The sequence below is a fragment of the Bacillus rossius genome, chromosome 1 (genome assembly GCF_032445375.1).
Source record: "Bacillus rossius redtenbacheri isolate Brsri chromosome 1, Brsri_v3, whole genome shotgun sequence".
NCBI lineage: Eukaryota > Metazoa > Arthropoda > Insecta > Phasmatodea > Bacillidae > Bacillus > Bacillus rossius.
The window spans coordinates 126,197,366-126,211,564 of record NC_086330.1 but is presented as its reverse complement, the minus strand read 5'-3'; the positions used below and the strand labels follow the sequence as shown (position 1 = coordinate 126,211,564).

The following is a 14,199-nucleotide window of genomic DNA, read 5'->3' as shown; positions in this document are numbered from 1 at the left end:
CTTCCACCAAGCAAAACATGCAACTGAAGGCACCTCAGTTGAATGTTGTTGGCCGCGAAGAGTCGCAGCAGGTAGTGCCCGTTGTCCCCAGGCTTGTGCGTGACTGGCATGATGATGTACCGCCCGCAGCTCAGCACGCCTCGGTAGAATATCTGTCTGCGACGTATTGGCTCACAACGCACCACGTACGGCGTGTGCTCCCACAGCTTGTGCAGGCGGTACCTGCGGTTCATTTCCACCTGCACGACAACATGTTCAACATGATGGTATCACAGTTATACACATTAATACTTCCTTCGCAGAATGTTTACATCATAACACTATTAACAATTGAAGGGTTTGCATCAAAATGTATCTATATGGGGAAACAAAAAAAAATCTGTTTTAAAAATCCACATTTATTAGTTTGAAGAGTGTAAAATTTGTATTATAAAGGAATGGAGTTTTGGAGCTAGATCCTGTTTGATGCAGACCCTTTAGTCACACTATTTAAGGCTCAATCAAATTTCTATTAAATAAAAAAATCAATATTTTATATTAATATTTCTGAAGATAACTTAAAATAATAGTAACTTACATATAATATTTGAACTGCATTATTTTTAAACTGAATACTTATGCAGTATTCAAAGAAAAATGATAATTTTGGGAAAGAATAATTTATTATTAATTATTCGTAATACATAATCACTCACAATGTTTACTTTTCACTTCACTCAACCAGTACTAACCAATCCTCCCTCACCACCATTCCAGAAACTATTTTTAAATTTACAGCACACTAATAAACAAACTGCACCACAGGAAACAACTTCACTAGAAAGACTATGATAGTTCAAAATACTTCTACATTATAACAAAACATTTATTAAAATTAAGAGTAAATTAGATATATATACCATGTCCATGAAACATTATCCTGCAGCCATTAACAAATAATTCTAAATCAGTGTTAGTACAAAAAGGTAAACACGAAGTTAACAGAGACTGTATAAAATTACTAACGCAAAAAAAACTGTAGATGCACAGATCGAGTATTCAGAGCACTCGCCTAACACCAAGCTAATGTGATCTATTCCCAGCGGGGTCAAACCTGCATTTTTCGCAAGGGTGAAATGTGCTGGGTGTTGCAGAATTCTGGTGGGTTTTCAGTGCTCCATTAGCATCAGTTCTAATAACTTAAATGTCGGTGAGGACAAAATCATTGTCTAGCCAACTGTAAATCATGCAGTGTTGGCTGCACTGTCACATGGAAACATACCCACCTTGATGATGGAGAAGCCAATGAGAAGTGAGTGACCATCAACTGATGATTGCTGATTCAGGTCACCTTGCAGAAGTTGAACCATTATTTCCTCCTCTTCATGCTTTATGTCAAACACATACTGTGAACACACCACAATTTCATTAGACTACATACAATATGCACTAAACCAATTTATAATAAGAAAATATCTGGTATGTGGTACAGTATACAATAATTCAGCATGGTAATAAACCATTAGCAAATAAAAATACACATTTTGGTGCATTAATGGGGAGTGTTAATATAGTTGTCCATGGGCAGCTCATGATTGTAAACATATTTAGTGTGGTCTGCGTGCTCGTGTACCTGGTCTGAAACTGTGGAGCATAATGTATATATTATTGAAAAAACAAGATCATTTATTGAGACTGCCAAATTTCCAAAAAACTGTGAGTTATTAATGAGCTGAACACAATTGTACTATCATCTATTGTTTTTAGTATTTAAAAATACAGTAAACCCTCGATAAGTCGGATTAAAAGGGGGGAGAAGTTGTCCGAGTTATGATTTGTCCGAGTTATCGAGTGGATAATTTTAGGTTACACCCAAAGATAGCTACATACCAGTGTTACGAAATAAAAGTATACAAAGTGGTATCAGTTTAAAGACAGTTGCAATGTAATAGATAATTTATTATTCAGCGTCTTTTAAGTAAAGCACGGCAAACATTCTGCAGCGAAACACAAGTCCGTAGCTGCGTATGGCCGCTAGCAAGGTCAACTGTGAGCAGCGAGCACGAGACGGCCAGGCAAGGTCACAGTAGTCTGCTGGCGCGCTGTGCGTATCTATCAACTCAGCTGTTGCTGCGTTGCCGCCAAACGTACCTCATACACAACACCGGGCATAAAAAATTTATAGTTTTTCCAATTTTGAAGGCTCAAAATATCGGCGCTGCTTATACATACCAATATACGGTATAAAAACTGTGAATTTTAGGCTACCACAAACTTTCGGACCTTCATTTAATACAAGTACCAATTTAATCACTGTCAGAATCAGTAACACTTTTCGGGATCGGGAACACTACACTTTCCTTAGGCCTACTGTATGAACATGATGGAAACTCGTCTACACTTTGTGGCACTGTGGTGGGAGCTGTCAGAGTTGACAGAGGTGTTGCCTGGAAGAACTTTCAATCTTCAGCTGCATGGTCTTGTGGTGCTGCTTTCAAATCACAATTTCTTGTGCTGAACGGAAATGATGATAGAATGGCTGTAGTTCAGTGTCAGTGGTTGAATCAATAATGCTAATTAGAGTATCTAACGCATCTCTGGCACTTGATAATTTTGATTTTGAGAGGGGTTCTAATTCCTCTTCTTCATCTGTGCTATGTTCTGTGTTAGGATACATAACCTCTCGAACAATTTCTTCGTCAGGCAGTATCTGACAACGAAGTTCTGCCTTGTCAGCATCTAACCACTCGCGGATATCTGCTTCTGTGGGGCCAGTTTCGCCACATGCCAACAATGTCTCCTGGTAATCAGTGGCCTCGAACCCCTTAAAGTCGTGCTCTACGTCTTTGTCGAAGAGAACCTTATTCCATCCATTGACTAGCGTGGACATTTTTATTTCCCTCCAAGCCGAGGCCCAATTAAAATGGCTGACTTTATGTTGTAGGCCCGAAGTTTTTGCAGTGTTCTCTGGCCCCGTGTGTCCTCTTTTTCATCTTGTGGTTCCTCCAATACAACCATCACCTCAAAAAGAAATTTCTTTTGTACAATCTCTTCGAGGCCAAGATAATTCCCTGATCCATAGGCTGAATCAGGGATGTTGTGTTTGGAGGCAGTGCCATACATTTAATTTTGCCGTCACTACTACACATCTTCTCACTTTGGGGGTGGGAAGGGGCATTATTGACGAGCAACAAAGCTTTGACTTCATCGGGAGAAATCTTCAAAACATCCTCCTGGAATCGACGCACTTCAGGTACAAAGTGGTTTTGAAACCAGTCATTTGTGATTTCTTGTGTGAACCACGCATTCTTTGAGTTGTAATAGTGAACAGGCAGGTTATTCATAATGTCATTGAGGACACGCGGCTTGCGAGATTTTCCCACAACAACTGATTTAAGGCGGTGACTTCCATCAGCGTTTGCACACAGTAAAGCTGAAAGTCTCTCATTACTAAGTTTTCGTCCAGGTGCAGTACTCTCATGCTTGTAGGCCTGTGTGTTTTCTGGTAATCTCCAAAACAGTCCCGTCTCGTCAACGTTGTATAGTTGTGCACGAGATAGGTTTTCTTCTTCAAATAGATCATTAAGCCGCTTTCTAAATGGCTCAACACTATCAGTATCAGCACTTAGGGCTTCGCCAAACATTCTCTTGTTGATTATGCCGTGTCTGTTGCGAAAATGCCACAACCAGACATCACTTGCTCGGAACTCTATGTTCAGGTGCATCGCTAGTCTTTCAGCGGCTGCTTGCAGCTCTACACCACGCACTGCGACGCCACTTGATCGTTGCTGTACATACCATTTGTTAACTGCTTCTTCAAGATCTGTTTCTGTAGGCTGCTTAAGCCGTTTTCTGCTGGAAACAATTTTTTCCAGTCACACTTGAACACAAACTGCTTAAACTTGTCTTTACTTTTTTTTATGTCCGACACTGTTTGTTTCGCGATACCGTACTCGAGACATAGATTCGCCACAGAAACACCAGACTCAAGTTTTTTTATCAATTTTAATTTTTCAGCAACAGTCAAAGTCACACACTTTCTTTTAGGCCCCATTGTGAAATGTGAATGTTCATAACACGAAAAAATCGCGGCGTGCGGAACTGGGGAAGTGTAACGAGTGTTAACAATAAGCTAGCCGCATACTGACATGTACACCTGCTGTGTAACAGCACGTGACGCACAGTAGTCCGTGCACCGGCCGCCAAGACCTTGGAAGAGGGGAAGAGAAGGACGTGTTCTAGCTAGCAGCCGACCGGCTATGACGCCACGTCTCCGCCGGCAAGGCAGCGTTGTCAAGTCTCTGACATCGGAATTGCCACTTTATTCCCCTTCAAAGAATCAGCCCATTTACGCTGTACATACTTTGTTTTTTTGCACATTATTGAACACCGCTATTGCTATTGTGGTGTCTTATACGTTAAAGAAATTAATAATGTCTGTTGCAAATTTTTTAAATTTATTTATTTATTTTTAATGGTTGTCCGACTTATCCGATGTCCTGAACATCGAGGTCCGACTAATCAAGGGTTAACTGTATTTCTAAAAATTAATAAATTTACGAGTTGCAAAGAATTAGAAGTCTCTCAATACGTTTGCCATGCAAACAAACCTTTTTATCCATATTTTCCAAGCCAGATATTTATATAACGAGGGAGGGAAGAACGTGATAGAGATATGACACCTTCTGAGTCAATAGGGGACCAACATTTTTGGTCACTAAGCATGAAAGAAGAACCACTTATTAATATCAACAACAAACAGAGCAAGGCCAAATACATCAAATTAAATTTCACTTTTGACCAATACACAAACAAAGCAGCAGAAAATGAAGACATACAGCAGCAGTGTAGGGGCTGTAATAATACAACTGCAAAGTGTTGAGTCATTATAACTTACTTCTCTCTCTCCTTTAGGCGATGTGTCCATAAATTAATTATTACTTCAATCTTAAAAGCTAAACCTAGAATTAATGACATCCATACAGATAGATATGGTAGTTAATATTTCCAAAAAGGTTAATAAAAAAATAGTAAAGTGAGAAGATGTGCACTATTAGAGCAGTCACTTTTGAACGGAATATCGGCAGAAGCTCAGACACTTCTAAATATGGACTATATCGGATTTGGCACAGTGCTAGAAGAAAACGCTTGGAAGTGTGCACCTGTGGGTTCCTGAGGAAGCTGTCCGGGAAGGCGGAACAGCCTCCAGACCGGTCGGAAGAAGTCCCCTTCATCCCAGATGACCAGGTGCCAGCGGCGGAGAACTCCGCCCAACGCCGGCCCACAGCGAATATGTTCGAGGGCACCAAGCGACAGACGACCAGGTCCGTGAAGTGGCTCACAAAGTCCTCCAGAGGCATCCTTGCATGGAACCACAATTAGTCAATAAGACATGCAAACGTGGTGCAGTAAAACCTATTAACAAGTTCCCAGTTAAGAAAATTTCCTGTCAATTAGATCAAACTATTTTTACTTTGAACTAAAAAGCTACCTTTATTTTAACTCTTTGAGAAGTTTCCCTGGTAAATAGGTAAAAGTTATTAATCTCAGAACATTGAAAAACTTTGTAACAAAGTTTGATATACTATCGGCATCTATAATTATAAAGAGAGAGAGAGAGAGAGAGAGATAGAGAGGAGATTGATTGTTAGTTTGTAAGACATTAACTCAAACACTACTGGACCGATTTAGAAATTTTTTTTAATGTTTATGAAGCTTAGTTATTCCAAATATACAGAGAATATTTTTATTAAAAAGAAAAAGTTTTCCTAAGATAAAGAAATATTTCTAACTGATACTGCTTTCTGGGCTTACACTGATTAAATGTTTATTTATATATATATATATATGTGTGTGTGTGTGTGTGTGTGTGTATATATATATATATAAATATATAATCGGGGGGGGGGGGGGGAACTATTTAATGTGGGAGAAAAAACTGAGTTCGTAAGGGATATAAGGGATAGCCCAACTAAGTTTTATTACAGATTTATTAATTAATCACTAACATTTACAACACTAATATATAATCTTACTTAAAAAGCCTAATCACCAATTAGTCACACTTAAAAATGTTTTTTCTCAAATCACTCAACGTCTGTCAAGTTCCGCAGTTTGCACTCCTCACTGGAGCTAGGCTCAACAGAGGTTCGCCCTTTACCTTGCACCTGTCTACACACACTACAGTCTGGCGCCACTCAGTTGCCGCACTCTCACGTTCCAGTCGAACTTCGCATCTCGCCACTCTTGGGGGAGGACAAGGTGGGGGGGGGGGGGGGGGGGTGTTTCTCGTCTCTCACCCTCTTTGCCGATGTCACACTTCCCTTCGCTCAGAATCCGTTTGGAACTCATCGCAGGACTCACGCGGCATCAGTCACAGATCTTGTCGCGGAACTCTCGCCGCACTCGCGGCATCCACAGCACTCTGTCGCTGAACTAGCTCGGAACTTCCGCGGAGGTCGGCGTCACTGTTTTAAGTACTGTGGCGCCCTTCTCAGACCAACAAAAGCAGCTGTGACGAGTTGCGTCATCCCGGTCTGACCCGACGCCCGAACAGTCCAGAAGGGCGGTGTCAATTCACGCTGCTCCCTGCAGAATTGCCAAGGCCGTTCAGCAATAGATAACAGCGCCGAGGCAGGATGATGCGCGGGGAGCGGAGTGGTGGCGGGAGGAAGGGGGGCAGCGACGACCCTTGTATTCTGACCAGGCACGCGTAGCATGCCTTACATCAATGGATGGCACGTGACGTCAGTGGCCGTGCGGAGCAGCAAGCCAGCTCCGAACCTGGTATCGCGGTCTAGTATCTCGCGTTTGGAACAATATCTTTATCTACCTATGTGAAACCAGTTACTGGTACAAGTAGTTCTTTCAAAACACCAATACATATACAACCAATAAACAAAATAAATTAAAATAAAAAACAATATTTCTCACAAATATCTTAAGTATCATGTATGTTTATAACCCCCCGCTGGGTTCTTAGGATCTTAAATCATCTCCCATTTTCCAAACACCTTCCTGCCTTCATTCTTGTTCTACCTTCCTGGTTCATAATTAAAGAAAACTGGACAATCAATTCACAATTTGGAACCACACAACCAGTTTCCTGATGGATGGTCCAACTAATGTGCCTCCAGGGACAAGAATTAAAAACTTGGGCTGGCATTGTAGCTCACTTTGATGGTACTATTCAAACAGGACATAATAGTCATAATTGTTGAGCCCAAAAAAAATTACATCCAGATTGATTGCAATATAACAACCCAAGCTAATGCCCTCCTCAATTTGTAAATTACTGTATTATGTATTAAGGATTTTTTAGTTTTTTGTAATCAAAAATAATACTTTGTTAGGTTTTCTATCCTTATGCAAATACTAGCTGTTCATACTTTTGAGCAGTGATCGTGAGTTAGGAATGTGTTTGTTGGCTGTTCATTACTTTAATTCACATTTTTAATATATCTGATAGTTAATTTATTTTATTGTGAAAGTCATTGAAAGTATTTTTGCTAAATTTTACTTACTCATTTCAATTTTCATGTGCTTTCACATTTTTCTTTTTGTATTTTTTCTATGGTTTTTTGACTAAAATTAGGATGATGCAATAAGTTTGTTAATTGCATGAGCATTTGAGAGAGACAGATGTATTTTGTACTTGGAAAAGTAGATAATGTGATGTGTTTTGAGGGTGAAATTGCAAAGCATCATGGTCGTTTTCATGGCCATTGATTGTAATTGTATGCTGCTCTGTGATTGGTTGCTGATGGCACCATGAGAGCAGTTTTTTTCCCAGTGGGCAAGAACCTGGAGTCGTAGGTGTTCATGTCAGTCGTTACTAGGGCATATGCGAGAGTAGTCGTGTTGAGTGGCAGCTCACCTAATTTTATGTGGTCAGTGAAGAATTTCACGCCTGTGGTCCGGGTCTTCCTGAGAACACAGGCGAGAGTGCAGACTCAAAATGGAGCCTTAGTAAATTGGTGACTATGCCCAGCAGACAATGGTCTCTCGGCCATTGGTACTCTGTGTCACAAGTGACTGCAAGATTTCATCAAGACCAGTAAGTAAATATTGTGTCCAAGTGATGAAATGATTTGTTTTGAGAAGTTTGTGCTGCGAGTGTTTGTTTTCAGAAAATGGGGGATTTAATTACAATTAATACCTATTTTAACTTATATTCCAGCTAATATTTTTATTGTCTCACTTTGGGTCCTAGCTAAATGTGTTTCCATGCTACACCAGTTTATAACTTTACACAAAGCTAATTCATAACAAACAAGCACATGCGCCTAGACAGGATACGGTGACATCACAGGCAAAACCAATAGTTCCTGTGCTACAAACATAGTTATACAGGCATGATCTATACATTGTGGGCTCAACCATTGTTAACACATTATTAGTCTTATAGTTATTAGTAATTCAAATCTGATGGTATTCTGTCACACAAGAAAGTTTGACGGACTATCATTGTAACGAGAAATAGACGTTTTTTACGTATAAAGTAGTATTCTATGGAACTAAAATTATTCTCGGCACCCAGAGAAATTCTTCCAAGTGTTCATGTATGTACATCCTAGACCAATTCTGGGCTAGCCAGAGGACTGGGGTGTTACAGTACTAATTCTTTTATGTGTTTAAAGATTACAGTTTCATTTAAAAATACATAATTATGTTCATATAATTTTTTGTATACAGTAAAGAGTGTTTTTTTTTATAGCATTCCATATTCAAGCTATTACACCTATGTAAGCTACAGCATTCCAGTTGTTTGCTAACTATGTTACAGCATGCATGTTTTGGTGGTTTTCTTTGATAAGTTTCAATAATGTAGATGCAAATTTTACAAGTAATTTGAACAATATGTCTTCTTGATGAAATATTTACATTTATTACCAAGCAATGCCAAATTTCCTTGGAAAAGGGATACTTTTTTGATAGAAGCTGTATGGTTTGCTGTTTTATAATTTAATTGTGCTCATTTTTATTTCAACAATTACTTTGTCGAAGTTAAGAAAAAAAAGACCCCTGTTTTTGGTAAATATCTTATGTCACTGCTTTTCCGCAAAGCAAAAATAAAATTATAAAAATACCATCTGTATTTACCCTGAAAAAAGAGTTAATAAATAAATAAATATATAACAGTTGATGAGAAATCACACTTTAAAATTACATTACAATACCTTTCCATGGATGAAGCTGCCACCATTTGTTGTTTAGCCATACTGGTTTCCGCGTTTATTTTGGAGATCTTTAGTCAACGGAAGTATTGTTTTAAAATAAAAGTAGTTAATATGGCAGCACAATGCAGTTGAGGGAAATATTAATGTTTCTATTTTCTGTTTGTTGATTGTTTGTCCAAATGTTTTTGAATTAAAAAAGTATTTTTTTTTTTTTACATTTCATTAAAGTAGTGTTTTGAATCACGTAGTAACGAACGATTAATAGGTTAAGATTACATTTGCGGTGTAAAAAAATACTTTACAATATTGTGAAAGGTTGGTTGGGTTAGTATAGCTACATTAAAAATACTGTGGGCCCAGACCATTAGCTGGAAGCAAAAAAAAAAAAGCTTCACCTGATTAACCATGTAAACATGGAGACGTGGTCATTCCCTGCTTAATACAGTGAAACATTAACAGTTCTAGATAAAAAATAATGACATAAAAAATGCAATAATGCAACATTGCAACTCAAACCAAGCCTTAAGTGTCCAATTACATTCATAGTTAAAAATCTGTATCAATATCACAATACAAAATATCAATTAAGAAAAAAGAGAATTTTTTTTTTAAATTTGTGGGCTTACATGAAACATATAAACTATACATTTTATAAAAATGATTGCTTACCAAAATTCTCCTTCTTCATTAAAGGTTAATCCAATCCTTTCTCTTTGAGAGTCTTTGACTTTTGCCCACTCTGGATTAGTAGACAACAATTTTGATAACTCTGAGGTGGAGAAAGCATATTCTCCACTGCCTTCGACACTGTAAAACAAATTTTTATACCATACTTAGTACGTAATATATGTGCATCAATATTATTATCTATGACACTGTTATCACATGGCTATACCCTCTTGAGCAATCAAAATTAAGGGGTATTTAAGGACCCCTTTACTTCATCACATTCACCACTATCAAGGGATAGAATATATCATTTGTAATATCACAAGATAGCTCCAGAAAATAATTGTTAAATTGTTAATGAATAAAAAATAACTTATTTTCTTAGATCAATTCTTAAGATAGGCCCTATTGTCTGTTATTGTCTTTGGAACACATAGCATAGTGTCTATCTGAAATTTATAGCATTAACATTTAATTTGATTTCAAACTACATTTACTTTACAAGTTCATAGTAAAACAACAAACCTTTTTAGTTTAAAGGTGAGACCCAAAATATGAAAACATGAATTTTAAAACATGTTTTATATATAAAATCTAATCACGTGACCCAAATTTCACAAATTTTAGGTACTGCGCATATGCAGTAAAGCATTGTTTGCTGCCAAGTAGGAAACAAAAGAACATTAAAGTACTCATGTTTATCCATTACTTGCACACTATCAATCTTTATTAAGGAGTTTTTAAGGATTCTTATTGAAATTTAAAGATTTCTAATGACCCTTCTTCAATTAACAACAAATGAAGGATATTAAGGCAGCATATGAACCCTGTAACATAACCTTTTTTAAATTGTATTTGCACTTGCCAAATAAAATATACTTCTCTGAATGTTGAAATTATGCTTGAAAATGTATACAATTGTAAAGTTAAAGTGAAAACAATTATAATCACATAAATACTTAAAACTGACAAATATCACAGCTGTGTGAATTGTTTAAAAATTTAGTTATTCTTTTATAGTTAAAATCTTAAAATACTTATACCATTTTAAGTAACACACTGTGATATGGTTTCAAATATAGCCTAAAAAAATAAAAAAAATAAAAATCAACAGTAAAGGAAAACCACATAACAAAACAAACCTTTTTGGAGTAGAGCATATCCTAATTCCTCTCGGATCCAGTAAACGCACCATTGCAAATTTTTCACGACCACTGCACAGAAACAAGTTGCGCTCATGAAATTCAGTTTTTAAGTACTCAATGCTAGTTTGCTCACTTAACTGGTATTATAATATAAAATATAAATTGCAGCAAAATTTATGAACATTTTTAGTTATATTAATTGATTTGAAAAATGAGAAAAAAATTAACACATATCTATTAGGTTACATCATCTCTTAGGTGACCAGTGCTGGATTAAAACTAGTTAATATTATGCTGGTGTTCATTATACATTTTTTTTTGAACAAATCAATGAAGTTCATGATAACATGCATTTTTATATTAATGGGAAAAGTATTTTGAGTTCCTGTATTTTGAATATTATTAATAAGGATTGCTGAACACAAATTTTTTTAATGAAAAATAAATTGTATATCCCGTAACAGATCGATAACTAAATGAAATACATACACACTAGAAATCTGTTAACATTGTTAGCTTTCCAGCAGTGTGCTTTGATGTACAGAAGGTTTGCTAAGCTATGTTATGTATAAATTCCACCAACTTCTTTCTGAAAAACGTATGTAGTAATGATGGCTAAAAAAAGAAGGGAAGATACTTTTGCTATGAGCTGGCTTTAATAAATTTTTTAATTCATTATAGATTTTTTTTTTAAACATAAGTAAAAATCAACCACCACCACTGCCTTAAACTACATGCATATTGTATATAACAAAATTTATCAAGCTAGGCCCCATAGATAAATGGAAACAAGTTGCTAGGAACAAACAGACTCAGTCAAATAGTAGGCAGAGCCATACAAAATATGGAATCAAAAAGCTGTGACTCGGTATGGCACGGTAACACATCAACTCTTCTAAAAACATGATTGTTGTTTTTTTACACTTACCCTCATTTTCACTGCTCTTTAAGCACTACATAATCAATCTATTTTCAACTAGTATAGAAATCAAAGAAATATGCAATGCCAAAGGATATTTTGCAACCACCTTGGCAGTGGCCCACTGATACATATTCCCTTACCCAACTTTTCCTTCTGTCCAGCTTACCTCTGGGGCTAACTAGACGTTTGTCCCGCACTAATGCTGGAGTAACCTGAACTGGAACTAGTTACTTGTACGGTGATTGGCCAAAACTGTGTAGATACTACAGCAATATATAAACTCAGTAAGGGGTGCTTGCCTCCGGTGCTGTACCTGAACAACTGTCTGAGGCCTGTCTCTCCCAAGTGAACCTTCTTCACCCCGGTGATAGGGTACGCATAGCCTTTGGTCAGCCCTACTTCGGTTCGCTTACCGGCCTCCTGCTCGTCTGAAACCTCCATTCAATACACAACCTCCATGAATACACAACTATTACAAATGTATGGACAGCTTCAAATTAAAATACATAATCATAAACTCTTGTAAATAAAAATCATTAAAAATAACCCCATAAAAAATTACAATGCAGGCAAATAACATTTATTCAGTTTTTGAATCAAACCAAGGCAGACCACTTGGTTGGGTAAACTCTTGTTTTATTGTTGAAATGTATATATAACTGTATTTCATTCTGCATGGAAATTTCTGTTATAGATCACTGTAACTATTGGTTTCTAACTTTCTATAAATAGGTACCTAAAGTAAATCTTTGGTAGTAATTAAGAGTATATTTTTATATAAAATTTATAATGACAATTTAATGTCACATAATAATCTTTGTTACTCATCTCACTCTTAAATAAATTAACAAAACATAACAGAACATAAAAGTAATAGTTATCCAAGTGCCAAAATAGTGAACAGAAGTAATGACCAATAGCAAGCTCTCCTTTCATTATAAAATCTGTGTAGCAACTGTCTTTTCCAAATTTATTTTTTCACATTTTTTTTAAGATGGTTACTTCAGAGATTTAATGATGAAAGAAATCTCAATAATCCACAGTCTAAGTTCATAATTTTTGCACTTGGATCACTATTACTTATTACCATACAATCTTGGCAAGTTAATATTCCTCAAAGGATGTTATTGAGGTTTCTTATGACACAAAGTGTAACCAGCAAAAAAATCTTAAATAAATCTTCCCCACTGCAAGTACATAATATAAGAACATTATATATATATATATAAAGAACATATAATTTACTTTTTTAGCAAACAACTGTAGATCACAAAGTAAACATGCAGTGAGTCCAAACTCACATTTATTATGAAACTAGATTTACAGAAAATAATGCTACAATGACAAATGAAAGACAATGTCCATTTTGTATCAAGTTTTCTTAGAAATTTCTAAAGGTGTAATTTGGAATTAATCAATACTGACCAATTAATTAGAATTGATCAAGACCACCATAATAAATGGTCTTGGAGAATGATATCTAACAGTGTGATCTTTACTGCTAAAATACAGACCGTTATCTCTTATCTACGATGTGTCATCTGAGTTCGTCCAGGAAAAGACTATCTAATCCTGCCCGTGTTATCACAAAACAAACGATACAAGCTGAACGCAGTCCCCAGTCGGGCTTGTGCCTAGTGTCACAAGAAGATGGAACGAGAGTGGCGTCCGAGTGGTGGAAGCACCTGCTTGTAACCAGCATGGGAAGCAAGCCTCCAGAGGTGATGGGCCGCCCCATCGGGGCCAGGACACACGTGTGGCTGGCCCACCTGCTGCCCAGCGTCGCGTTGTGCGTGGTTTATGTCCTGAATGTCTCCAGCACCGCTGGGAGCGTGTTTCAACTAGCGAGTGACAGTCTGGGCTTGTGGGCGACCCTCACGATGCTCGTATTCTACCTGCCCTCCCTGGTCTACTTCATCATGACCGTGTCCAACATACAGTTCTGGGAGCAATACCAGGACAATAGACAGGCGGCCAAGTGGTTCGCTTTCCGCCTGGCACAGCTTGCATTTTTCCCTGTGTGGGCACTCTACAGGTAATAAAAAATTTGCAACACACATCACCTTCATGTGTTTTTTTAAAATAAAATTATCATCTTTTAAATTTCTCAATATTTGTTAGTATTTTTTAATTGCAAACTAAAGCCTTGGTTTAAAACTTTTCTAAACACCAGGTAAATGTTTTTTTGTAAACTAAAGTAATTTTAAAAAACAGATAAATGGTAAATAGTATAAAACAACCAATTTGAGAAAAATGAGACGTATACATGAGTTCCAAAGTGTTTATTTAAACAAAAAAGAGCAGA

The 14,199-nt window shown here is 36.9% G+C and overlaps 1 protein-coding gene across 5 annotated transcripts in view; it reads right to left on the bottom strand.

Moving 5' to 3' along the window:
- The window catches only part of LOC134544770 (calpain-5-like), a 40,552-nt gene that overhangs the window by 7,565 nt on the left and 18,788 nt on the right, over positions 1 to 14,199 (bottom strand). For all 5 annotated transcript variants that reach the window (XM_063388514.1, XM_063388516.1, XM_063388512.1 and 2 more), the window contains 6 exons: positions 12,208 to 12,329; positions 10,970 to 11,041; positions 9,828 to 9,965; positions 5,142 to 5,340; positions 1,266 to 1,385; positions 34 to 239 (listed from right to left, as the gene is read on the bottom strand). In XM_063388514.1, coding sequence (XP_063244584.1) covers positions 34 to 239; positions 1,266 to 1,385; positions 5,142 to 5,340; positions 9,828 to 9,965; positions 10,970 to 11,041; positions 12,208 to 12,329 — 857 coding nt within the window. The remainder of the gene's footprint in view (positions 1 to 33; positions 240 to 1,265; positions 1,386 to 5,141; positions 5,341 to 9,827; positions 9,966 to 10,969; positions 11,042 to 12,207; positions 12,330 to 14,199) is intronic.